The 26,136-nt window shown below is 39.8% G+C and overlaps 2 protein-coding genes across 5 annotated transcripts in view; one reads left to right on the top strand and one right to left on the bottom strand.

The window, feature by feature from the left end:
• MED12L (mediator complex subunit 12L) overlaps nucleotides 1–26,136 on the top strand; it is a 361,426-nt gene that overhangs the window by 105,494 nt on the left and 229,796 nt on the right. For all 3 annotated transcript variants that reach the window (XM_069580602.1, XM_069580597.1, XM_069580588.1), the window contains 4 exons: nucleotides 2,192–2,323; nucleotides 5,678–5,804; nucleotides 8,284–8,498; nucleotides 10,773–10,949. In XM_069580602.1, coding sequence (XP_069436703.1) covers nucleotides 2,192–2,323; nucleotides 5,678–5,804; nucleotides 8,284–8,498; nucleotides 10,773–10,949 — 651 coding nt within the window. The remainder of the gene's footprint in view (nucleotides 1–2,191; nucleotides 2,324–5,677; nucleotides 5,805–8,283; nucleotides 8,499–10,772; nucleotides 10,950–26,136) is intronic.
• On the bottom strand, nucleotides 14,904–21,313 carry GPR171 (G protein-coupled receptor 171). Of its 2 annotated transcripts, none has more exons than XR_011255215.1 (2): nucleotides 21,198–21,312; nucleotides 14,904–16,630 (listed from the first exon to the last, which is right to left on the bottom strand). XR_011255215.1 is itself a non-coding variant. In XM_069580719.1 (2 exons), exon 2 carries the CDS (start codon nucleotides 16,106–16,108, stop codon nucleotides 15,149–15,151), a length of 960 nt encoding a protein of 319 aa, XP_069436820.1. In that variant the 5' UTR covers nucleotides 16,109–16,167; nucleotides 21,198–21,313; the 3' UTR covers nucleotides 14,904–15,148. The 2 variants fall into 2 exon arrangements, 1 of the variants encoding a protein (XP_069436820.1); XM_069580719.1 differs by having other exon boundaries at nucleotides 14,904–16,167; nucleotides 21,198–21,313.

The following is a 26,136-nucleotide window of genomic DNA, read 5'->3' as shown; positions in this document are numbered from 1 at the left end:
TAATAAGTGTTCTTGGAAATGAATTCTCTTTTTCTTAAGACAGATTTTCTAGCATATTTCTGCCCCAAACCAGTGGGTCAGTTTCTTGATGTGTTAAAAAGAAGTCTTTTCCTTTATAGTTTCTTTCCTGTGCATTTCCAGGTCTAGGAGAGCCTGTAACTTGAGTAAGTCAATTATTCTTTGGTAGCACATTTTCATTTTGTTTGATGCAGAGGGAAAATAAAAAAATATAGATACAGACATGTAAATGTAGACATGTAGTAGACATGTAATGTAGACATGTAAATGTAGATATGTAGTAGACATGTAATGGAGACATGCAGTAGACATGTAATGGAGACGTGCAGTAGACATGTAACGGAGACGTGCAGTAGGCATGTAACGGAGGCATGCAGTAGGCATGTAACGGAGGCATGCAGTAGGCATGTAACGGAGGCATGCAGTAGGCATGTAATGGAGGCATGCAGTAGGCATGTAGTGGAGGCATGCAGTAGGCATGTAGTGGAGGCATGCAGTAGGCATATAATGGAGGCATGTAGTAGGCATGTAATGGAGACATTGTAAATATAGATATGCACATTTTTGATGAACTTATTTAAAACTGTTGGCTTTGTTTTTAAAGTAAGTTCTTTTGTTCTCTTTAATATTATAAAGCTAAGCATGCAGTGCATCACTGCATTGACATTTATATTTTTGCTTTTCCTGGGATTAGATTGAATCCAGGAAGTCATTCCTCCCAATTTGCTTTCTTTTAAAAAATGTTATGTTGTCTTTATACTTTGTGATTGAAATATTTCTCTTGTTTTACATTAAAAGATTCAGAACTCTTTTTGAGATATCTGCCCTAGATAATTTAACATTTCTTTGTTTTAAGATAGAGTTTGACTGAGTTTAGGATAGGAAGTGTAAAAATTTTGGAATAAAGTGATTTTCATGGTCTGAATTGTCTGCTGGTATCTAAAAGATGATTAGGGAATCTTATCCTGGGATTATTCTTGAATGTCTTGTCAGAGTCCACAAACCATCTGAAATGTTGTGCCAAAGTACCTGTGTGTATATGTATGTTTTTCTTGGGCCTGTGCTCATAGCTGTCATATCTTAATTGAGCTTATGAATTCTGAAAAGTTAAGAACTTCTCACATAGCTTATAAATGCTAGTACTGTGACTGTCTTGCCCTTTTGGCATAGTGTTTATGCAACCGAATGAAAGTTAAAAATGTGCAGTTGATGTTCTGTGTCTGGAGGCATAGATCCTCTATAAGGAAGGTGAGATTGCACAAAAGGACAATCCCCCTTCTTACTGTAAACCCCGCCATTGCGCCCGCTGTAACCGTTGCTTGGGTCCCTGTGGCCGTTCTCTGACTCTTCTCGTCCTCAGTGTGTGGTCTCATGTCTAGGCCATGGCAGCTACAGCTGGTAGTTCTGGTGGCAGTGCTGAGCCCTACACAGATGTGGGCTCCCATCTTTTGTTAACTGGGTCTGCTTGTAACCCTTGCTCCTTTCCGTGCCTGGGTGTCATTCTTCATGCTTGTTGTTTCTAAGGCAGCAGGTTTTGTTCAGCAGCCCTCCAGTTTGTTCCTTGCAATTCCTCCTTGGACTGGATGACTCGCTAGCCTGGCTTGTTGGGATTATGTGTTGATTGAGGCTGTGAGTAAGGGCCCGAGGGGGTCAGCAGCGGAGTGAAGCTGGTACTTGGGCTTTGTACCAGCTGTTCTTTTTTTTTTTTTTTTGAGGTTTTTATTTGTTTCTTTTTTTCCCTATCTTTGTATTTCTTTTAGTTGGAGGCTAATTACTTTACAATATTGTAGTGGTTTTTGCCATACATTGATATGAATCATGGGTTTACATGTGTTCTTGATACTCAGTAGTCGATGTCCCTTTCTGCTTCCTTTGAATTCTGGATGCTTGACGGGGCTGGGTTATGATCTGTGCAAGTGAAGGCATATACAAGGAAACTCTAATTCTCTTGGAATTACCACAGACTCAGCTGTTCTAAGTGATTTCCGTCCTTGTGACTAAAGTTTTACTCTTTATACCTCAATTGAAGTAGATCTGGGAACACTTTCTGAAACGACTGTACTAAGAAGAAAGCTTCAACAGTTTAAATTTTCTGCTGCCTGCATCCTAACTCTCATTCATCAGGTGAATGTTTCATGTGACATGGCTGGTACCCATTTCTCTTGGTCCTTAGGTTGCCCCCAACGATGAAGCTGTGGTGACGCTGCTGTGTGAATGGGCTGTGAGCTGTAAACGGTCAGGCAAGCACAGGGCGATGGCTGTGGCAAAACTCCTGGAGAAGAGACAAGCGGAAATCGAGGCAGAGGTAGACTTGACTTTCTTTCTGCTTGTTGTTAACAATACTGCTTTGAATGGGATTCTGTTTCTTATTTTCATTGTGCTGTTTTTTCTTTTCTTTTTAAAAGAAAAAGGAAGAATGTACAAATTCACATAAGGACTTCATAGCATGACCCCTCTAAGTTGACGAAGCCCGTAATTTATATTCTGGACTAATTTAAAAATCAAACTTTAAAGTCTGACTTAGAATGGAAATCTCCCTCTGTGAGGTTAAGATGTGCACACATATATGTCTGTACGTTTGGTGTGATGTACCTTTTATGTATATGTGCACCTGTGTGTTTAATGAGTATGGATATACTTTCTTGAGGCCATTGTGACTGTGAGATTACAGACGCCGATTTGTGTTCATGTTTGAGACTGTGTTCTGGCCCCAGAGAGAGCAGTTAAAGCCTCTGGAGTCGATTGGAAAGGAACCAACAAAGCTAACGTCGTCAGCATAGCTTTGTTGAAGGAGAGCATCAAAATGAGGCTTCCTTTCTTCCTTTCTAGGGGTGGAGGAGGTGTGTGCGTGTTCTGACCTGGCTGTCACTTCTCACCTGGATAACTGTGGGGTCTCCTGCCCCCTGTCTCTGTCTCTTCCCCCTCCCTCCCTACCACCCTCCACACAGCCTCCAGAGCTGACTTTTCACCATGGAAACGGATCATATTGTCCTCTTCCTAAAACACCTGATGGCTCCTTCTCAAGACCGACAGAGCCTCACCTGAGCCGCCCACCTGCCCTTCCCACCTCATCCCCTGCTCCCGTAGATCACTCACAGCTCTGGCCGCCCTGGTCTTCCTGTCCATTCCACGCTCACGTTCCTCTTGGGGCCTTTGCTCTTGTTGTTGCCTCTGAGTGGCACGTTCTGTTCCCCCTTTTCACAGCCGTTGCCGTTTCAGGAGGCGTCGCTTCCTTGTCTAGCATTCCTGGCTCAACACGTGGCACCTGCTCAGGAGACTCCCTCACCATCTCATCTGCGCTTCGGCCTGTCTTTCTCAGGCCATTCTGGTTTACTTTTCCCTATTGCCTCTATTTTAATGCCTGTGAGTGTAAGCTTGACAACAGGGGCTTTGCTCACTCCGTTCAGTGTTGCACTACTGATGATACACCTGCTTCTCATGACAGTATTAACAAAAATGAAATAGGAAGAATATTTTCATAGACATCTCCTTTTGTTGGGAAAGCACCTTTCACCAAATACAGAGGGTCATGTTGTTGAAATTGGGGCTTAAAGATATTCACGCTAAGGTGTAAACCACATAGCCCCTTTTTATAAGGGCCAAATTAAGAAAAGCATTTCATTGCTTTTTTCCTACATATTTATGAATGGACTATATTCTAAAGAGAAGTGCACTGGTTAAACTTTAGTTAACTAAAGGTGATTCCTCAAATTACATTGCTCCTACTGGATGCTTTTTGTTGTGTCTTCCCTTCCCTCTTTGTGTGTCGCAGAAGACACACACACAGAGTCAGAAGAGGTTCACACATAGATGACTGTAATTTTAATAGATTTGAATGTATCCATCTCTAAAAATGTATTCTTTTAGAGATGTTTAAGATAATTGATTTCTACTAAACACCATATTCAAAATTTGACTCTTATAAAGAGGATGGATTGAAGAAATCATATCTAATATAATAGTGTTTTAATGCTAAAATGGATAATGAAAATGGGAAGAAACAAAGGGATAGCAAAAAGAACAAAAAATGAGGTTCTGATTGCTTTTAAACTGTTCCTTTGCTGGTCTTCTAGTTCTGGCCCTAAGAATATAGAAGTTAAACAGCTTCTCTAGATATGTTTCCTGAACTGTGGAGATTCCAGGAGGTTCTGAGAGAGTTAATTGGTGAAGTGTGATGAGGGAAAGAATCTTGTTAGAGGGATATTTGACCCATTACTTCCTAACATACTCGTAAATTCACCACCTGACACAAGCAAACACAGAACAATCAAACTCAATAATACATGCCCAATGTAGTTCATGAGAAATGCTGGGCTGGAGGAGGTGCAAGCTGGAATCAAGATTGCTGGGAGAAATGTCAATAACCTCAGATATGCAGATGACACCACCCTTATGGCAGAAAGTGAAGAGGAACTAAAAAGCCTCTTAATGAAAGTGAAAGAGGAGAGTGAAAAAGTTGGCTTAAAGCTCAACATTCAGAAAACGAAGATCCTGGCATCTGGTCCCATCACTTCATGGGAAATAGATGGGGAAACTGTCAGATTTTATTTTTTTGGGCTCAAAAATCACTGCAGATGGTACTTGTAGCCATGAAATTAAAAGGCGCTTACTCCTTGGAAGGAAAGTTATGACCAACCTAGATAGCATATTCAAAAGCAGAGACATTACTTTGCCAACAAAGGTCTGTCTAGTCAAGGCTATGGTTTTTCCTGTGGTCATGTATGGATATGAAAGTTGGACTGTGAAGAAAGCTGAGCGCCAAAGATTTGATGCTTTTGAAGTGTGATGTTGGAGAAGACTCCTGAGAGTCCCTTGGACTGCAAGGAGATCCAACCAGTCCATTCTGAAGGAGATCCCATTCTGGGATTTCTTTGGAAGGACTGATGTTGAAGCTGAAACTCCAATAATTTGGCCACCTCATGCGAAGAGTTGACTCATTGGAAAAGACTGATGCTGGGAGGGATTGGGGGCCGGAGGAGAAGGGGATGACAGAGGATGAGATGGTTGGATGGCATCACCGACTTGATGGACATGAGTTTGGGTGAACTCTGGGAGTTGGTGATGGACAGGGAGGCCTGGCGTGCTGCAGTTCATGGGGTTGCAAAGAGTCAGACATGACTGAGCAACTGAACTGAATGAGTAGTTTATTGTATTGTACTGTATTACGCATTCAGTGGTTATTTATACCATGCTGTGTAGCATTTATAATCACACGAATAATGTTTTTCACAGGAGTTCTTTGAAATTGTTTAAGTTATTTTGGGGCAGTTGCTTCCCTGATTGTTCATTTGGTAAAGAATCTGCCTACAGTGCAGGAGACCTGGGTTCGATCCCTGGGTTGGAACGATCCCCTGGAGGAGGGAAAGGTTACCCACTCTAGTATTCTGGCCTGGAGAATTCCATGGACTGTATAGTCCATGGATGGGGTGTCAAAAGAGTTGGATACGACTGAGCGACTTATCACTTTCTTTCACTTTCTCTTAACTTTCAGAAATTATATTCGTTTATGATGCATGGTCCTCAGATAAGTATAGAGATCTCAATTTTGCATGTTTTATCCAAGAATGTAAATGTTAATGAAAAACCAACACATTTCTTGACCCATTGTGACTGTACTTGTCTTTAATAATTAACTTTGCTTGTTTGTTTTTAATCTCAGAGATGTGGTGAATCCGAAGTCTTAGATGAGAAGGAGTCCATTTCCTCAGCCTCCCTCGCTGGATCTAGTTTACCTGTTTTCCAGAATGTTCTTCTAAGGTTTTTAGATACACAGGCCCCCTCCTTGTGTAAGTAAAGATCTTTGCTTCTAGATCTTAAACAAGGGAATTGACCTTTTTTTTGGGAACTGATCTTTTTTCTCCCTTACCTGTAATCTTATCAATGTAATTTGCACTGAATATGCTGCATATTTTACTGAACAAAATTTTGGGGCAGTTATCAGTGGATGCTTTTATGACAGTCTTCAAAGACTTGAACATTTCTGGAGTTTTAGTAGTTAAAACAATAGGTCAGTTCGTTCTCTTGTATTTGATGGATTAATTTTCCCTTTCTAGATCTTTCTTACCAGAAGAGCGGCATTAAGGTCCTGTGACACTCACGACAGTTATTGTGATGATGAACTTCTCTTCTTTCCCTGTTTCCTAAGTTTCTGATTTTCTAACTTCTAATGTTAAAAGGGGGCAAAGGTAAAACAAAGGTACCTTAGAAGCAGGTTTCTGATACAAGGAAATGATTTGTGAAGATGGTCGACGGCATGTCTGTGCTCCCTTAGTTGTTCGTGTTCTATCATGTTCTTTTTGTGTCTTAATTATTCCACTGCTGGTGGGGAGTAGGGTGGGGATGGGGAATAAACAACCACCAAGTGGGTTTATACTGTGGATGGAAACTTGAAAAAAAAATCATTTGTGTAAGCTCAGTTGGCTTAATGTTATTTTGAGGTTTTTATTTGATGAAGTACAGCAGGGAGTATCTTATCTTCAGTTCAGTTCAGTTCAGTCGGTCAGTCGTGTCCGACTCTTTGTGACCCCAGGAATTGTAGCACGCCAGGCCTCCCTGTCCATCACCAACTCCTGGAGTCCACCCAAACCCATGTCCATTGTGTCGGTGATGCCATCCAACCATCTCATCCTCTGCTGTCCCCTTCTCCTCCTGCCCTCAATCTTTCCTGATACTTTCAGTATCAGGGTCTTTTCAAATGAGCCAGCTCTTTGCATCAGGTGGCCAAAGTATTGGAGTTTCAGGTTCAACATCAGTCCTTCCAATGAACACCCAGGACTGATCTCCTTTAGGCTGGACTGGTTGGATCTCCTTGCAGTCCAAGGGACTCACAAGAGTCTTCTCCAACACCACAGTTCAAAAGCATCAATTCTTTGGCACTCAGCTTTCTTCATAGTCCAACCGTCACATCCATACATGACTATAGATGATGGTGGACCAACAGAAAAATGGCAAAAAGTGACAGGAAAGGGAGAAAAAGTGTGGGAGGCAGAACAGGAAAGTATCTATGGAGGAGAGAGAGATGAAGCAGCAAGAAATAGTGCTGCTTTGACTCCTCTGAGGAGGACCTCATTTTCAGTTGAGTGACGCCTGGGGGTGAGGTTTTTTTAGGTTCTTGGTGGCTATCCTAGGGTAAAGGAGAACAAGAACCTTAGCCAAACTGGTGATTGGAACGGAGGAAGCGCTGAAGCCGGAGAAAGACAGGAGAGATTCTGGAGAGGAGAAACCGTGTTGTCGGGAATGGCAGTTAGCAGTTGGATGTACCTTGTGTCCTGGGGGAGACAGACACTTGGTCTTTGCTCCCCTCATCCCATCCCCATTCCTGTTGTTGCTTTGGGAAAAAGTTCTTCCTCCTGTGCCTGGGTTGCTCTGGATCCTGTTTATTGCTTTGTCAGGGAACGCTCTTCTGCTTCTCTGAAGAGTTTTCTCTCGCCATAGAGTTTGGAGGTGAGCAAGAACAGACATACAGGCTTAAGATTTTAGGGCTCTGAGTTTAGTGTTCCCTGGGTCCATCTGTCGTCTTTCTCAGTGTTTGAGTGTGATGATACCACGGCCTGAGCTTTGTAGGTTAGTCTTAGTAGTTTAATCATTTTTAACCTTATCTCAAAGGTAGAGATACAAAGTTTGAGAGTGTAGTTGCAATATTAAAAGTCATAAGTTAAATAGCTTACTTATGAATTTTAAAAGATGACAGAGCTTCATCTTGGGGCCCTTTTTATTGTATTGTTCCTTTTCCTTTTCAGTGGATTTTACTCACTAGCTTTTTTCAGATACCATCTGAATTATGGTTCTGTTGTGATGTCTCCTTTGAAAAAGTGCTCCATTCCCACCCCACCACCCCCCTTCCCCCGAGTATACAGATGCTCAAAATAGAACAGACAGATATGAATCATGAATCATAACAGTTATAAAAGTAGAATGCGAGGAGAGTAATCTCGCCTTGCCTTTTTTTTCCTCTTACCTGAAATTTTGTGTGTTTACACGGTTACTTAAATGGTCATTCATTTGCCAGGGACCACTACCTTTAATTTTGAGACAGTGCCTTGAACACTGGATGCTGTTTTGCAGGTACAGTGGGGACAGAACTGGTGTACTGGTTCTGCAATGGAAGCTAGACCTCTGTAGCGAATTTTCCAATAAATCCTTTATTAAAAATAAAGAGAATAGGAAAAATAGTGAAAATTTTAAGCCTGAGTGCTTGTCTTTGTTCTTTTTCTCCTCTCCTCAGTCAGGGAAACTGAACTCTTGATGGCCTTTGTCTCCTCACAGCGGATCCAAACAGCGAATGCGAGAAGGTGGAGTTCGTCAACCTGGTGCTGCTCTTCTGCGAGTTCATCCGGCACGATGTCTTCTCCCACGATGCCTACATGTGCACCCTCATCTCTCGGGGAGACCTGTCTGTCACCGCCTCCACGCGACCGCGGTCGCCAGCAGGAGAGAATACGGACGAGCACTATCCAAAGGACCACGACATGAAAATGGAGGTACGGTCCTGGGAGGGGCCCCCGCCTTGGACCTGAACTGTGCTGGGAATCACTTTTGGAAGGGTTGCATGCTGGTGGAAGGGTGATGGCTTTTCAGTTGTAGTCTCTTGTTTCAAAGCTCATTTATTGCTGCTTCTCACTGACACAACAAAATTTGGACTATAGTTTATATCTTCTAGAATTTTCTTCTGGGTATGCTAAAACTGAAAAGATTTGACAGGCCATCACATTTTTCACTGAATTGGAATTGTGTGCTTCCAGTTTTATGTATTTCTAATCTCCAGTTTTACTGTAATGTTTAGCCTCAAATTTGGACTTGTTCTGGCCCTGATGTCATGACTGTTTTTATTCTAAATAGCATCTTTCCCCCAATGTCTCATTACTTATATCGCTGTTTGATACTTATATTGCTGTTTTATACATATGTTTTAGTCATAACACATTATATTTTCATTTCAATTAATTGCAAATTTAATCTATCTTTCAAACGTAGAATTGCGCTTTTCAGCAAATTACTTTATGCTGTGAGTATGACTTTATCATTTTCTGCCAATTTTCTGATATTTTGGACATTGTTCCAGGTACTTATGGGACTTTTCAAGGCCAAAAACATGAAGTTGGTGATGGGAAATAATAGAAAATTGTTAGAGATTATGATAGTTTCTGAAAAATAAAGCCTCATATTGGTCCTGTGAGAGTTTCAGCATATGCTGTTATGATATTTTACAATAATGGCTATCTTTGTAATTTAAAAATGTGCCTTTAGAATTGCACATGTGAATTTATAGTTTATACTCTTAAATATTTTTGAAAATTACTTGTTTAATATGAATACTTTTGTTTCTAAATTTGTCTACAGTAAAAAAAGTTAGAGTAAAACATAAAATTACTTTACCTGTTTATGCTTTTTCTATGTTTCTCTGTCTCTCTCTTTTTTGTTTCCTGTTTTTGGACATCAAGGTATTTTGTATGTTAAATATACTTAGATTTTTCTTACTAAGGCTAGTTGGTGAGCATGTGACTGGGAATAGCCCCAAGAAGGAAATTATGGTCAGTTTGGTTTTAATCAGGAAGTTTGTGCAATTTTTTTCTTGAAATAGCACGGAAGTTAAATCTTTTTTATCATGAGGACAAAGAACGTGACTTTGTAAAGCAGTGTGTATCTTAACTTCCTTTTCTTTTATTGAAGAAAAACACACTGAGGGGAAAAAAGACATAAGATGACTTAATGTCACTGTCATGTTTTAGCTTCAGCTTCTTAATGAACTACAAAATTTACAATGTGACTTTCTTTCTCTGGCAATTATCAGGAACAGACTATTATGGCGCATATGGGCATTGACTCAGGAACTACTAATATTTTTGATGAAGTAGACAAGAATGACTTTAAAACTGACTTTGTTTCGGAATTTCCAGTAGGTTCAACCTTCCAATTCTTATTGACCCTGAACCCCTCCTCCCCCACCTCTATCCCCCGCTGTCTCCTCCTTCTGCCCCTTGCCTTGTGTATTGGCATGACCCCTGTACTTGTGATGTAAGTGTCTTTCTCTGGAATGAATTCCGCCCCAGGCCACAGTTCATCATCTCACACTGCTGTCTCATTTCAGTTCATCCTCAGTTTTCGCTGCATTCCCTCCTCCTGTAAATTAAAACACTCATCCTCCTGGTTGACCGTGACTCCTTTGTTTAGAGATCATTATCTCTCAGGAATCCATGAATATCATTTCATCAGGACAGGCCATGTTGATTTGCTGGATGTGTGTTCAGCTTCTAAATAACAGCTTTCCTGGCTCTGGACTTCTTGTACATTCTTCTACTTTATCTCGGCATAATTACAAAGTGTTCTTCCTCATGGATCTCAGTGTGTAACTAACTCTTTATGAAAACACATCTTGGTTGGGGTACAGATTAAAACCTTTGTATCTATTTTTCATGAGCTTTATAAGTGAATTATTTCTTTGTGTATGTTTTTGTAGGAAATGTAGCCCTATGAGGAAGACACTTAGTTATCAGTCTAATTTTATCCCTGGTCCTCTGGGAAATGGAGCCGTGCACATTTCTTACCTGTGTGTGTGGTTGCCACTTTCTCATCTTTGGAACGGGGGATGATGCTCCTGATCTGAATATGAAATTTGTGGAAATTGACACAGTTCATTATTTTGCTAATGGTTAAATAAGGAGAAGATATGGTACGAGTGTCTTGTGTGTTGGAGTTGTGTGCTTTGGTTTCGCGCTTTCATTTACAGTCTCCAACGTTTGTTTTACATGACTTAGATTTTTTCTCCCATGCCTGGAGAGTCCTGTGAGAGTGCCAACCCTTCTCTGGGCAGAAGAATGTCAGTTAATGGTGAGAAGCTGTTGAAGAGAGAAAAACCAAGGGAGTTGATTTTTCCATCTAATTATGACCTCCTACGACACCTGCAGTATGCAACCCATTTTCCCATACCTCTGGTAAGTCGCTTGTCAGTTGGCAAGCTGATCATTTCATTGTAGGGTCATTGATTATTCAACTGCTTGCCTGAGTACTACATATGAAAGAGGTGAGTTTTTTGTATTCACTACCTGCTTTTGTTTGTTATGGTTCTTACCATGTAGCTTATGTGCTCGTGTAGTCTACATTTGTGGTATCGTACTACTGACATTTAGCAAAATTTTTCACATTAGTATACTTGTACTAACAGCATCTGAGTCACTGCAAATGATGTTGGTATGTATTTTCCTACTTTGATTTGAAACTCATTTACTAAGTAGCTTTTATCTGCACTGTATTGTGGTAGGTACTTTTGGCATTGTACAGATGAGTAAGAACTTTTGAGCACAGAAAAGATGAAAAAGATAGGGAGACAAATGTCTATAAAATGACAAGCCCCAGAATAAGTGAAATAACTTGAGTAAAAACCCAAGTGTCCACTGAAAAGTGAACCGTTTGACTTTCCCAGAACTCTTCTACTCTGAAAGAATAAAGATGGGAGGAGGGGAAAACATCTGGTTGAAAAATTGGCTCATGCTTCATAGAAAAGGTCATATATGTGATGGACTTGGATTTCCACTTGTTGACTTTAAGAACTGGATGATAGCACATGGGAAATAGTTGCTGGGAAATTTAGTGTTTGAGTCATAACAAGTGATGTGGTTTATTTTGAAGGGAAACAAGATTAGTTTTCTGCTATATGTTATGAAAATTGGGCCAAAATTTATAACAAAAAAAAATTCTTAGATTCACTATCCTTTTTCGTGGAATTTTAACTTATTTCAGTGAGTCTGTTTTTTTTAATAGAAGACTATTATTACTACTATTTTTTTAAAAAATGTAATTGTGAGGTGCATATTATATTATTTCCTGGACACCTTTGAGGAGCTTTGATCTCTAGGCTAAATAGTTTCTTAAATTTTTAAATTTTTTTGGTTATTTTTGAACATTCTCTGAAATGACTTTCAAAATCACTACACCCATATATTTTATTTTCTTGTTACAATTAAGAACCCCTTGTTAATTATCCTATGTCTAGGACTATATTGAAAGTAACTAAAATTGTTTCTTTTTCATTACTGGTTGAATATACCAATATTTTTCATCTGCTACCTGTGGGCATCACTCATTTTCTGCATATTGGAACAACTTCACAGTGTATTTAGGGCAGTAGAAACAGTAGCTTGATATTTTAGATAGATATTTAATTCTTGAAGAATTCATGGGTGAACTATCATGATGTCTGATTTGTTTTAAAATAGTCAAAAAGATTTCATATTGAAGTCTAGAGTTGAGTTAATATTAATGTACTGGTGTTAATGTCCTGGTTTTGATGAATACATCGTGGTACGAAAGGCTTTAGCTCTAGGGCAAACTAGATGAAGAAGATATGGGAACTGTCTGTACTATCTTTTTGCTTTATCTGTAAATTTTAAATTATCCCAAAATGTGTATTTGGAAAAAATAGGGGAAAGGAAGGAAATGTGGCAGAAACTTGAAAATGGTTGAGACTGGTTGAGGGTTCTGTGCTCTTCTCCTAGGTGAGCAGCGCTTTGCAGGGCTCCCTGTGTGTGTGGGTGTGAGAGCAGGGGGCTGCGCGAGCATGCGCTTCTTTCCTCTGTGATTGTGAATTCATGTGATCTGTGGTGACACAGCTGTTCCCAGCACTGAAATTCTCAAGACTGTCCTCTTCTTTAGAGGAAAGAGCGTGAATGATTCCCAGGGACCAAGTCTCCTGATGGATTATGACAGAATTCAGCTGCGATGCGAAATCATAAAAGAGCTGCTAGAAATTTGACATTAGAGGGTAGAATTCTTTAATAGCCTTCTATTACCAGTTGTCTAGAAGTGCCTTTACTGTGAGTGTAATTGAGACTAAACCATCAGAAAAGGGGAAATAAAAGCGTATACTAGTAAAACTGTGCCATTGTGGATGCTGTAGTGAGTCTGACTCGCCTATTATGCACATGAGAATACAAGAATATGATTTAAAAATAAAAAGTTTGTTTTTTATCGCCCCCGCCCCCACTTTGTCTCTAAAATGTGGCTCTAGTGAGTGAAGGCCAAGGAGAGAAGACTAAAAGGCACCTTGACTAAAAGATTCAGAAAAGTAAGCTAGTTTCATATATGCTCTTGTATGAATGATGTCTTCATGTGCTCATCAGTAAGACTGTGCTCTCAGTGGGCCACCAAGCCCAGGTCCTAGTGTCCAGGCATTCAGCCAGCCTCTGCCACAGATCATTTAGGGTCATTTAGACCCTATCTGTGTCAGACATGTGATACCGAACAGGGCTTGCTGTCATTACCACTAGCCCCCTGGGGCTGGTGCAGTGCCTGCCATGTTAGAGGTGTCATGGGCACTTTTTTGGGTGCCTTTTCTCATGTACTGTTCTGCTTAGACTGTACATCCTCAGACAATGTGTAGTAAAGCTATGGGCAGGAGTTGTCCAAGGTTCAGCTGTCAGAAAATAGTTCGCGGCACAGAGCTAAAAAATGAGTCTGGAATTCAAACTTGTTACTTTTCAGGAACACCATTTCTTTTCCCTTGCTTCCTTCCTTTTCTTCCCTCTTTCCTTATTTTTCTTTCTGTCTTTCTCTCTCCCTTTGTTCCCTCCTACCATCCCTCCTATCCTTTGAGATCATTTATTTATTTATTTATTTTAGTTATCTTTATTTTATTTATTATTATTATTATTTTTTACTGTACAGTATTGTATTGGTTTTGCCACACATCAACATGAATCGGCCACAGGTGTACACGTGTTCCCAGTCCCAAACCCCCCGAGATCATTTATTTTTATTGAGGTAGTGTTGATTTATAACATTAGAGATGTTCCACGTGTAAACATTTTATTTCTACTGCGGTATCCCCCGCAGCGTGCTCTCCACCCAAAACTTAGTTTCCCTTTGTCACCAAACAGCTGATCCCCGTTACCCATGTCACCCTCCTCCTCTGGTGACCACTACTCTGTTCTCTGTGTCTGCGTGTTTGTTTTTGCTCAAACAACACCATTTCTTAATAATTGCATTACTGATTGTTTTGATGTGGGCTTTTATAATGGAAACAAAAGCAATACAAAGTCTTATATATGCTTATCTTGATTTTTTAGTCTCCCTCCCGTAAGTCAGTCTTCATTTAATACCGTCTACTGAACCCTTTCTGCTTTACTCGCATTTGAGAGGATTGGATCCGTGTGACTCTGAGAGTGGAGCCATGCACACATTGCATGGCTGGGCCCCCCATGGGGTCACACTCAACTTTAGGACCTCGGGGCACACTTCAGCTAAGCTCATGCTGCTTTTCTTTCTAAGAAGTCCTTGAAATGTGGAGCCGACATGTCTATTTCAAGGCTATTTGACTGGTGCTAGTTTTCCATACCTTTGATGTGAGTTCCAAAACAGTAGTTTTAGCAGTTAGTATAACTTAACAACCCCACCACTTGAAAATGTTATGGGGTATGTTCTTTACTGCTACAAATAAATATAAGAAATCACTGAATTTGTCATTACTAACAGTAAAAAAAAAATCGTTATTTATAACCTATAGGTAGAATATAAGGTACGTTCAAAAACCATGCTTTTCCGAGCCCTTTTATAAGTAAAAAATTGTAAGCTGTTGTGGTAGGACACACTTAGATGTTAAAAATTGGAGCATTGAGCCAAAAAGTTACTGTTTTTAAGTGATGGATTAAAAATCAATCAGGCTCAGGTGATTTTAGGTAAGAAATCACCCCCCCCCCCCCCGCTTTTTTTAAAAAGTGATCTAAAGGGCTTTAAAGTGTGTTGCTAAAGGGCTTTCTGGCAACTCACATAGAGAGTATTTTGCGTATTTCTATCAGAAGTCAGCTCCAGGCCTTTAAATGAATACCTAATGAATATTTCAGACTCTGTGTCATAGAACTCACTTAGGTTTTAAGGATATTGCAGGGTTTATATTGGTTCAACAAGATTTTTTAGTTTTTTGTTTTTTTTTTGTACAAACATTTGTATTAAGGAGCATCAACAACCACAAGAGTACAGTTGGGCTTGTATTCAGAAACAGTTTCTTGGTAAACCAAGCCGCATTTGCCCTCTGTCTGTATTTTCACTTACGGAGGCTCTTTTCTCCCTCCTTCCCAGGAGTTTGTACACTTAATTGCCTAGTGAGGCAAGAAGTTATAGCATGAAAAAAATCCTGTATTTATGCATTGTTTTCAGACCTTGATTTTTCTTTTTGAGCCTTGGACTCCTTATGGGAAACAAATGTCTCAGTGATCTTTAATCGGAAAGCTTTTGAGAGATGATAGTACAGGATTGGATCGAAACACAGATTGGACACAGCCAGGAGCAGTGTGGCCTCTTTTGCCTTGAAAAGTGAAATCCTGGTGGAACAGTCAGATATGACCTCTGTCTGGCTGAGGGTGTATGGGATTCGGACAATGTGATAAGGAACAAAACATATGAGGTAGCCTGTAGTCACCAGAAGTATACTGACGAGAGCTCTCTTCACGTTTGGATAATTTTCATTATCTTTGTTTCTGTAGAGTTGTCGAATTACAAGGCAGTTAGATATTAAGATGATGGCTGAGAAATTGAAGAATATTGCTATACTTATGAAATTTGTCAGCAAATGCCAGTTTCTTCCAAACTCATTTTTGAATTCCATGCAGCCCACGTTGGGCTTTTCCTTGATGTCTTTGATGGGAATGATCATGTTTGGCACCATTATAAGAAGGACCATTAGCCACACAACAGCTGATATCATTTTAGCAAACCCAGGTTCTTGTATTCGATAAATCTTGGAGGTGTATGTCAACTGAAGACAGCGATCAATGCTAACGAATGCTAAGAAGATTATAGATAAGTACATATTGATGTAGATGAGGCAGGCTGTCACTTGGCAGTGGAATATCCTCAGCTTCCAGGGTGCAACACCCAAGTCAACAGTGATTTTCACTGGTAATGCCAGAGTAAGCAGGAAATCAGCTGTAAGCAAATTAATTAAGTATATGCTCACACACCTGTGACTGGTGTTTCTCTGTATGAAAGCCCAGGTTGCAAAACAACTTCCAATAATTCCAATGAGGAAAACTAAATAAAAGAAATATGTGAATGGCTCTAGGTCTCTGTAAACTGGGCAGAAGGTAGAACTGTTGGTCATCTTCAAGGACAGTAGGGATGATTGTCCAGAAAGAACAAAGACAAAAAGCTCCAAAGAATCTGTTAAAAAAAAAAAAACAAAAACAAATGAGAGGGAAGGGAGGTTAGTAATTCAAGTTAGAAATTGTTTTCTTCAAACAGAATTATATTCCTGAAACCATGGTCTCAATCACTCTGCTTCTTAGAATTTTATTGGTGAAGTTACTTGATGTGTGGATTGGTGGGAACATCTTTGATTACGAGGAAGGAAGCCTGGGGTTTCCATGGTCTGATTTTGTGATTTTCAGAAATCCCGTGTAAGTTGCTGCTAGAAGGGATATTTTTGAATTCACACTTTTGCATCCTGATAGCTTGTTTGTAACCAGTTGGGTTGGAAGTTAGTTTGTAGAGGAAATAAGTGAACTGAATTTCTGAGAAATAGAGGAAACAAAAGGTTTGGTTGCGGCTGAGCCTGAATTGCTCTCAATGAGGCTTCCTGGCTTTTGTTTTCATAGGTTGATAGAACTCTTCATGCTGGAGAAACCTAGGTGGAGAGGGGAGGTGAGAGGGGACAGAAAATTGTACTAAAATCTAAAAGATTTTTATTTAAATAATAGGCCTTTTGTTGTGTAACCTACCGGAACAGTTTTACAATCAGAATTTCGTTTCATTTTTCTTTTTTAACAGAAGTTGTAGGATTAGCATCTGGTCTTTGACTGATGTTCTGGATTATGATGGTGTAGACCTGTCCTGTCTGGGTTGGTAACCTACAACCACAGATGACCATTAAGCCCTTGAAAAGTGACCAGTCCAAACTGACTTGTGCTGTAAGCGCAAAGTACACACTGGGTCTTAAAAAATATTTAGTATGAAATATTATAAAGAGTAGTCACTACTTGCACTATTCTTACAATATTTTACATTAAATCTTTAAAACCCAGTGTGTACTTTGCATTTACAGCACAAGTCAGTTTGAACTGGTCACATTTCAAAAGCTTAAGGAGTAAAATTGTGCTATTTTATGCATGTAATGCCACAGTTAGTAAAATGTGTCAGTAATTTTTATATTGAGCATATATTGAAATGATATTTTTGATACATTAGGTTAACTATATTATTAAAATTAATTTCTCCTGCTTTTGCTTTTTTAAGTGTAGCTGCAAGATAGTTTTAAAATAGCTTTGTGGTTTGCTTTGTATTTCTCTTAAACAGTGCTTGCATAGATGTTTCCTTGTCAGTATTGGCAAGAAGTTTGACCAAGATTGTATTTTAAAGGCTTCTAGGGCAAGAGTCGGAGAAGTCAATGGCACTCCACTCCAGTACTCTTGCCTGGAAAATCCCATGAATGGAGGAGCCTGGTAGGCTGCAGTCCATGGGGTCGCTAAGAGTTGGACACGACTGAGCGACTTCACTTTCACTCTTCACTGTCATGCATTGGAGAAGGAAATGGCAACCCACTCCAGTGTTCTTGCCTGGAGAATCCCAGGGATGGGGGAGCCTGGTGGGCTGCCGTCTATGGGGTCGCAGAGAGTTGGACACGACTGAAGTGACTTAGCAGGGCAAGGGTATATGATTGTTGGTTACAAAGTTCTCAGAAGAGAAGCTCAGTTATATATATATATATAGATAGATGTATCAAAACATCTAACTTTAGCACTTTAGGGTTTTTTTTTTTCTTCTTTCATTGTGGGTTTCAAGGCAGTCAAGGCCAAGTGTGTAAGTCCTGCCCTTGGAACCATTATGATCATCTCTGATAGTGACAAAGTCTTGTCATGTTCCCTCCAAATCTGGAATATTGGATGATGTATAGCGTAAGTTAAACAAACTAGTCTTCATAAACTCATGCCCTTAGGGCTGTGGCACCCTCCTCATGAATATTAAACAATTTCCTTCCTTTGATTTATTGATCAGAAGGTTTTGTGTTTTAGCAAGAAAAAAATTCATGTGCAGCTTTTAAAAATAGCAACCAGTAACTTTAGGGGCTAAGAAGGCCACTTCTCTGAAACATCCTTTTGAAAACACAAAAACTTTAGAAGCTTTTTAAAATCATTAATTCTCCTAATTATTTAATGATCCATTGGGTACATCTTGGGGTGAAACAATATGTAAGTGGATGGATAAGGCAGATATATATAAAGCTTTCTAAATTAAAGGGATATTTAAAGAGAGTACATGTTTTTCCCATTTCCCTACTTGAGATAGGACTTGAGAGTCCAGGAATAACATCATTCTGTACTAAACTCAGTGATAGTCATCAAACACATTCTTTGTATCTGGTACCATGCCAAATACTTTACATGTACTGATTTAACTTTTTATTATTTCTATCATATAGATGTTGTCTCCCTTACCTTTTTTAAATTGGGGTATGGAGGTACCTTATAAAACTAAAAATATACCATATGATCCAGTGAGCCCATATATTGGGTATATACTCTGAGAAAACCATGATTCAAAAAGACACATGCACCCCGGTGTTGGCTGCAGCACTGTTTGTAGTAGCCAGGACCTGGAGCAGCCTAAATGTCCACTGACAGATGAATGGGTAAAGCTGTGGTACATATATACCATGGAATATTACCTGGCTATAAAAAGGAACAAAATTAGGTCATTTGTATCCCTGTTTTATAGATGAGAAAGCTGAGGCACCATGAGGTTGAGTGGCACTTGCGGTTTTATAGCTGATTAACTGTAGAGCCAGGATTCCCAGCCAGACAGTCTGATCTTAGAAGCCATGTTCAAAACCACTTTGAAACTGTGTCTCAGTAGTAATAATAATAATAGTGGTTATTATTATCATTTTGAGGAATAATGGCTTATACTTGATTTACAATGTTGTGCTAATTTTAGTTGTACAGCAAACATATATCTACTCTTTTTTAGATTTTTTTTTTTTTTAACCTGTGTAAGTCCCTACAGAGTATTGAGTAGGGTTCCCTGTGCTTGCAGTAGGTCCTTATTAGTTATCTATTTTATATACAGTACTCTTGCCTGGAAAATCCCATGGACGGAGGAGCCTGGTAGGCTACAGTCCTTGGGGTAGCGAAGAGTCGGACACGACTGAGTGACTTCACTTTCACTTTTCACTTTCATGCTTTGGAGAAGGAAGTGGCAACTCACTTCAGTGTTCTTGCCTGGAGAATCCCAGGGACGAGGGAGCCTGGTGGGCTGCCGTCTCTGGGGTCTCACAGAGTCGGACACGACTGAAGTGACTTAGCAGCAGCAGTGTGTTTATGTCAATCCCAATCTCCCAGTTTATCCCTCCCCACTTTACCCTTGGTAACCATAAGTTTGTTTTCTACATCTGTGACCCTTTGTGTTTTATGGATAGGTTCATTTGTACCATTATTTTTAGATTCCACATATAAGTGGAATCATATGATACTTGTCTTATTTTTATTACAATATCAAGCCTTCACTAAGTGCTTACTATTGTCAGGAACTATAGTCTAAAAATTTTCATGTAGAAGAGCAGAAATAGAATATTCATTCTTAATTTTTCCCCTACATACTAATGAATGACATTTAGGCTCTGTGTGTTTTGATGTTTCATTTTACAATAGATATATTAAAAAAAATTTCTCGGTTCTATCTTTTAAGCCTAAGCCTTCTCTTTTTTTCAGAATTGCTGTTTGTAGTCTCTCCATGTCATCTGCACTGTCTTCCTCCCAACTCTGTAGTTTAATTGGTGGGACCCCTGCTGTTCTGGGAGCACTTCCTTCCTTCCTTTGTACTTTTTGTTGTGATAGGATTTGGGGCTCATAGGACTGCCAGGATGCAGGGAACCCTTATTTATAACATTTGGTCCAGTCCCTGGGTTTGAGGACACTGAGGTCTGGCACCTGGGTGTTGGACAGGGTTCCCTGGCTTGTTGGAGCAGACTAGGGTCCCACCTTGTTGATGATTTTCTAGGCTCTCTACCTTTATCCTTCCCAGCCCCGATCCTGCCTATCCTAAATGCCTAAAGGAAGCCCTTCAGATCTGAAGTCTGTTCTAGGTTTTACTGACATCCTTATGACTTGACTTTTGCTAATAACCATTTATTTATTAACCATTTATTCTGAACATTGTTTTGTTCTCTGGGTCAAAAGCTAGTGTCAGTGTAGGTGAACCGTCACCTCCCACCTTTGCTCATTGTTCCTTTACAGAGGTGCTAGGATTTTGGCCTAGGCCCTTGTATTTCAAATGTTACATTATGATCGTAACATATAATACATTTCTGTGAGTGTCCCTATTGCTCCTATGGTAAAGTCTCATTTTATAGATGACTGTGGTAAAGAGAGGATTAGAGAATTAATTAGTTTTGATCAGTTAGCCTACTGTTATCTGGAACTGACCAGCCGAGGGTAATTTATTTAAAAATAATTACAATGTAACTATTCACTCCATAGTGCTTGAGAGTCATGCAGGGCCTCCCAGTTGTTTTTCTTTAACCTCCCGCTAGCTTGCAGTGAAGCCCAAATTTCTCATTTAAAACTTTTGGTCATATCAAAAATTTAACAGTTGTAAAATTATACTATAATAGCATTCTGTGTTTTCCATCATGAATTTGAAAACTAAGTGCTCGATGAATATATTTTTTTAAGTAATTATTAGCCTATGGACATCTGAGGTGCCCATGTGTATTCTAGCAAAATCAAGAAGAGATTTCTAGTGTTTCCTTTGTTTGAGAGTGCCCATTGCTTAGACCCTCATGAGATAACTCATTACTTGTTCTTTACAGAAGTCACAATGGAATTTTCTAGATATTACCTATCACAGTGTTTGTAGAGCCCTGTTGTGCCCTGTGGTGAAGAAATACAACATAGCCTTCATCCATCCAGTTTTAAAATCTAGTTACTGACTAGTTAGGCTTTCCCATCAGGAAGTAGTATTCAGTGTTGTGTGAATTAAGCTGTCTTTCTGAAAGGGATGGATGAGGTCTTCAGGTAGAAGAAAATTACAGTGTAGTTCACACTGAGAATCTATTTGGAGTTTAATAATTGGTGCCTTCTTGCACAGCAACCTTATTACATGTTGGCATTTTCAGCTCACATGGTTTAAGCACTGAAAATCATAGATTCCCTGCCATGTAAAGAAACTGAATATATTAAGTATTTAGGAAGACATACCTGGAGGTGTATTCTCTGTGCTTCAGCGGGCCTTGCTCCAAGTCTTCAGAGAAACATGAGCTGTTTGGCTAGCTTCAGCGGTAGTAGGCCCGCTGCAGGACTGCCGGCTGCACTAAAAATTTCCTTTCCTTTTTGTGTGGTTTTAAAATGTTGCATATTGACGTAGATGAAACTGTGGTTTGCAGATAGTTTAACTATTTTTTTCTTTTCTTTTAAAAAATTTTACCTTTATGAAAGCCTCCTCAAGAAGTTCTTTTCAATTTTGTACAAAGTTTCTTCAACAATTAAGATTTGTTTGTTCTTGTAGAGGAAAGATTTTTATTCATCTGTTGTAATACCTATGTTTTTTTGTAATCACCCAAGCTGTGCTTTTCATCATAACAGTATTAAAGAATGCCAGTTTTTGCGTCTTGAATGGTGTTATGAGTTAAAGAAACCAGGTGTTTAAGCAGAATTTCTTTAGTATATATACTGACACTCATCAGCTTTCAAAATGATAATTTTAAAAATTGTTGCAATTTTAATACTGCTGTGAGACATCTGCTAACATACAAAAAATATGTGATTTTAGAGAGTCTGATACAGTGTATTTTTTATTTATCTTCATTTTTTGTTCATTTTAGAATAATTTGGAAATATAAGAGGAAAATCATTATGTACAGAGATAATCACGGTTAACATTTTTGCTACATACATTTTCTGGCTTTGTTTTATTTATTTATTTTAATCAATTACTCAAAACTTTTTTTAGCTGTGCTCGGTCTTTGTTGCTGTGTGCAGGCTTTCTGTAGCTGCGGTGAACGGGGAGTATTTTCTGGTTGCCATTCATGGGCTTCTTATTGGGGTGGTTTCTGTTGTGGAGCACTAGCTCTCGGGTGTGCCAGCTTCAGTAGTTTCAGCATGCGGGCTCAGTAGTTGTGGCACACAGGGTTTCTTAATTATCCTGTGGCATGTGAAAACTTCCTAAACCGAGGATAGAACCCATGTCCCCTGCACTGGCAGGCGGATTCTTAATCACTGGACTACCAGTGGTGATGTCTGATATATGCATTCTAACATTTTTCGGAGTATGCTCACAGAATCTCACATCATCTCACAGAGGATGAAATGGTGGGATGGCATCACCGACTCAATGGACATCAGTTTGAATAGACTCAGGGAGATAGCAAAGGGCAGAGAAGCCTGGCATGCTGCAGTTCATGGGGCTGCAAAGAGTCGGACACACTTAGTGACTGAACAACAGCTTGCCCACATAAAAATGTTACTATGTTGGGCACACTGTTTTATAGTTGGTAATTTTTTTTATTCAAAAATGTATTGGACCTGTTCTAAGTTACGAGAGTAAACCTGCAGTGTAGTTTTGTCAGTTTGGCCACAACAGCATAATGAATTGAGACAGGTACTTAGGAATTAATAACTTGTATGAAAAGGGACCCTCTGGTGTGCATTTAGATTAGATAAATGTTTCTTTGTCCTTTGAGGGAGTAAGTTGTGTGGGCCAAAGGTGATTTGTCAGGGCAAATCGTTGCCTGATCATTTGGGGTGGGGTCTGGTGTTTCTGTTGCTTCCTTGACCTGGTAGGTACTTTGGTTTTGTCTCTTTTTCTCCTAGTTGTTCTTAGTTTTCTAAATTATAGTCAGAAGCAGCTTTGCTAGGATCTAAAATGCATTCCTTTGGTATTCACTCTTCCAAAGAAAAATCTCTAAAAGACTAAATGAGAACTGTCAAGCTGGAGGGAATTTAAGGTGGATCTAGGGAACTTTTGAAAACAACTCTTCTATAAGGACTCTTATGAAGACACTGTACATTGGTTTCAGATACACTGGTGGTCTTTCAAATTCAGGTAGTTACTATCATTTTGCAAAAGAATAATTTTTACATATATTGACTTAGAAATTAGTGGGAAAATGCGCCAATCTTTCTCAAACTTTGTATTTAATTTGGGTTAGGAACCAGTGTTTGGAGAAGGCAATGGCACCCCACTCCAGTACTCTTGCCTGGAAAATCCCATGGACGGAGGAGCCTGGTGGGCTGTAGTCCATGGGGTTGCGAGGAGTCGGACACGGCTGAGTGACTTCACTTTGACTTGTTCACTTTCATGCATTGGAGAAGGCAATGGCAACCCACTCCAGTCTTCTTGCCTGGAGAATCCCAGGGATGGGGGGAGCCTGGTGGGCTGCTGTCTCTGGGGTCGCACAGAGTCGGACACGACTGAAGCGACTTAGCAGCAGCAGCAGGAACCAGTGTTAACTTTCATCATAATACGAAATGCTCTCTCTTTTAAGACACTGATATGTGCATCATTACTGGCTAGGACTCACTGAAAAATATACTTGTATTTTGTAGTAGTCAAGTTAAGTAGCAGTTATGATCAGGGTTTGCACTCACTGGGGGATGGCGAGGGTGAGATGGAAAGAATTTGATGAGATACAGGTGGCTGCCCCGCTGAGTGGTGACTAGTTTTAAAATATGGTGTGAAGAAACATTGGAATCAAAGGTTTTTGGTAAAGTTTATTTTTCTTTTTTTTTAGTTAGACATAGTCATATGAGTACTTCCCTCTTCACTTTGGGGTATAGATAGAATTAAGAAATACATTGAACTGTTTGTGTGTGTATGCACATGTGTGTGTCTGGGTTGCCAAGTATAAAAGAGCTGAAGTCCCTTAGTTCTCCATGTTCTATTTCCTTTTGGGAATAATGAGGAACCAGTCTTTTAATCTGGAAAAGGGCATGGCAACCCACTCCAGTATTCTTGCCTGGAGAATCCCATGGACAGAGGAGCCTGGTGGGCTACAGTCCATGGGGTCACAAAGAGTCAGACACGACTGACGTGACTAACACAACACACAGTCTTTTAATAGTGAAACTGAGCATGTTCTTCCTCATTGCTGACAGTGAGCTTGAGGCAGCCTGGAGTTTTGTGGAAGTTTCTTCACAGTGTAAGAAGCATTCTTTTTTAGCCTGCTGTCCACTGTTGTTTTTGTCTTTAACACTAGTTCCATTTGAATTTCCATAAATCACTTCTTTCTGTTTCATTAAAGACAAATGCTTGTCAGTGGGTGTTTTCTTAGCGTTCTAGGAAATTGCGCATCATCACTAACCCAGTATTTCAGAAACCCAAGTGGGAAGAAGTGAGGGGAAGTTGTTTTTCCCCTACCTCGGTTGTGGCAATACTTTTTATTTAAGAAATGACGAAGCATTTACTTTAATGCATATTTTGTATGTTTAAAAATTGAAAGTAAATTGCCCCATGAATTGACAAAAAAGATCTTTTTGTAGTCTCTCCTTTATCCACACAAATGATAGTTTTGATCTTGTTGAATGCAAGTACCAAACAACTGTATTTCAATAGAAGCATCATTTTTAATGTGTAACATTCTTAAATTTGCTTTTCAAACATAGCATGGTAGCCTTTGGAATTAATAAGGAAGGGGAAAAAAAAAAGATTGTTGGGGTAGGTAGCCACTGTCCCAGCCAGGAACACATGTTTGAGAATTTATTTTCTTTGAAGAAATCTGTAAAATAGAGGAGCTTCATCTCTTTACAGATGGGGAAACTAGGACATGAGGGAAATTGAGGCCTTGTTCAAAGCTGTACAGTTAGACGCCAGTGTTCCCAGCACTGAATTATTCTAGTTCGAATGAAAGTGTTAGATGGAAAATGTGGTTACCAGGCTGCCAGGTCAGTCGTATCCCCCTCCTCCCACCTGCAAACACACACACATTTAGTGTTTACAGCTGTTTGAACTTTAGTGCCAGGTCAAAGAAAGAGGCTACCAGGTCAGTCGTATTCCCCGCACCCCCCCCCCCCCCCCCGCCACCTGCAAACACACACACATTTAGTGTTTACAACTGTTTGAACTTTAGTGCCACTGGGCAGTGGAACAGGCACCTTTGTGCCACACTTTACTCACGGAGTTTGCAGCTTGAGATGTTGACAGCTCAAAATAGTTTGCATCCTGAAGTTTTTCAATGATCTTCAGGCAGGAGGCTGTTCTTTGGTTAACAAATGCCTGTATCTGGAGCATTTCTCCAGCAGCTTCTGTCACTCCAAGTCACCCTTCTCTCTGGAGTCCTTGTGCTTTAGGTTTGCATTTTGAAAGTGTTTTTAAAAGGTGGATAATCCCCTTTCCCACTTGAATTAGTCAAAGACATTCTTTCCTAACTCTCAGATTGGTAGCTTCAGATCTGACAGTGACAGATGTGATTAGACAGAGTAGTTTTAAAGTGAGACGTAGATGTGGAGCTGCTAACAGGTTACTGTTGCTTTCTGCATTGTTTGTATTCTGCTTCCGTTTTCCCTTTTTAATGAAGTGAAGGGTAAAAATTTGGGGCTATTTTGAAGATGGATGGAGGTGTTTTGCATCTTCTTAAAATGTGAATTTGATTGTAGGGGTGGCTGAGTCTATTGTCATTCCCCTGTCTGGCGCTTTTGATTTTCTGCCTTTTTATTGGCTGCACAGTGTTATCCGATCAATATATGATTCATCTCATCTTTCAGTTGGGAGGTGTGGCTGCGCTATTTGGTCCATGGTTATCAAATAAGTAATAGCTGGGGAAGTCCCTTAAAAAGAACTTTTAAATGTTATCTTGTGTCTTTTTAGTCACTGAAGCTCCCCGCCCCCCCCCCCCCCCCCCTTGAGTGTGCTATGATCCATTTCTTGTGCAGTTTGATTAACAAGTGTTTAAAGTGCAGGGTATATTTTATGAACACTGTTGTTAATTTCCAGGAGAAGGTTTTTAGAGCAATTCTCCCTTGCCCTTGCTATGTGAATCTTTGTTTTTTGGTCAAGTGGTTAAGAAAAATTCTAATAACTATTTCTTGACTACAGGCTGCCTCCTTAGTTTCCATTCTCCCGAAAGTGGTTGTTGCTTTTAGAAGGTCACAGAATAGAAGGCATGGTAAGGACAAGACAGGATTGAGGGGTTGCAGGTGGACT

The sequence above is a fragment of the Ovis canadensis genome, chromosome 1 (assembly GCF_042477335.2).
Source record: "Ovis canadensis isolate MfBH-ARS-UI-01 breed Bighorn chromosome 1, ARS-UI_OviCan_v2, whole genome shotgun sequence".
NCBI classification, from domain to species: Eukaryota; Metazoa; Chordata; class Mammalia; order Artiodactyla; family Bovidae; genus Ovis; species Ovis canadensis.
Note: the sequence above shows the minus strand (reverse complement) of the source record. Positions and strands in the feature narration are given on the sequence as shown.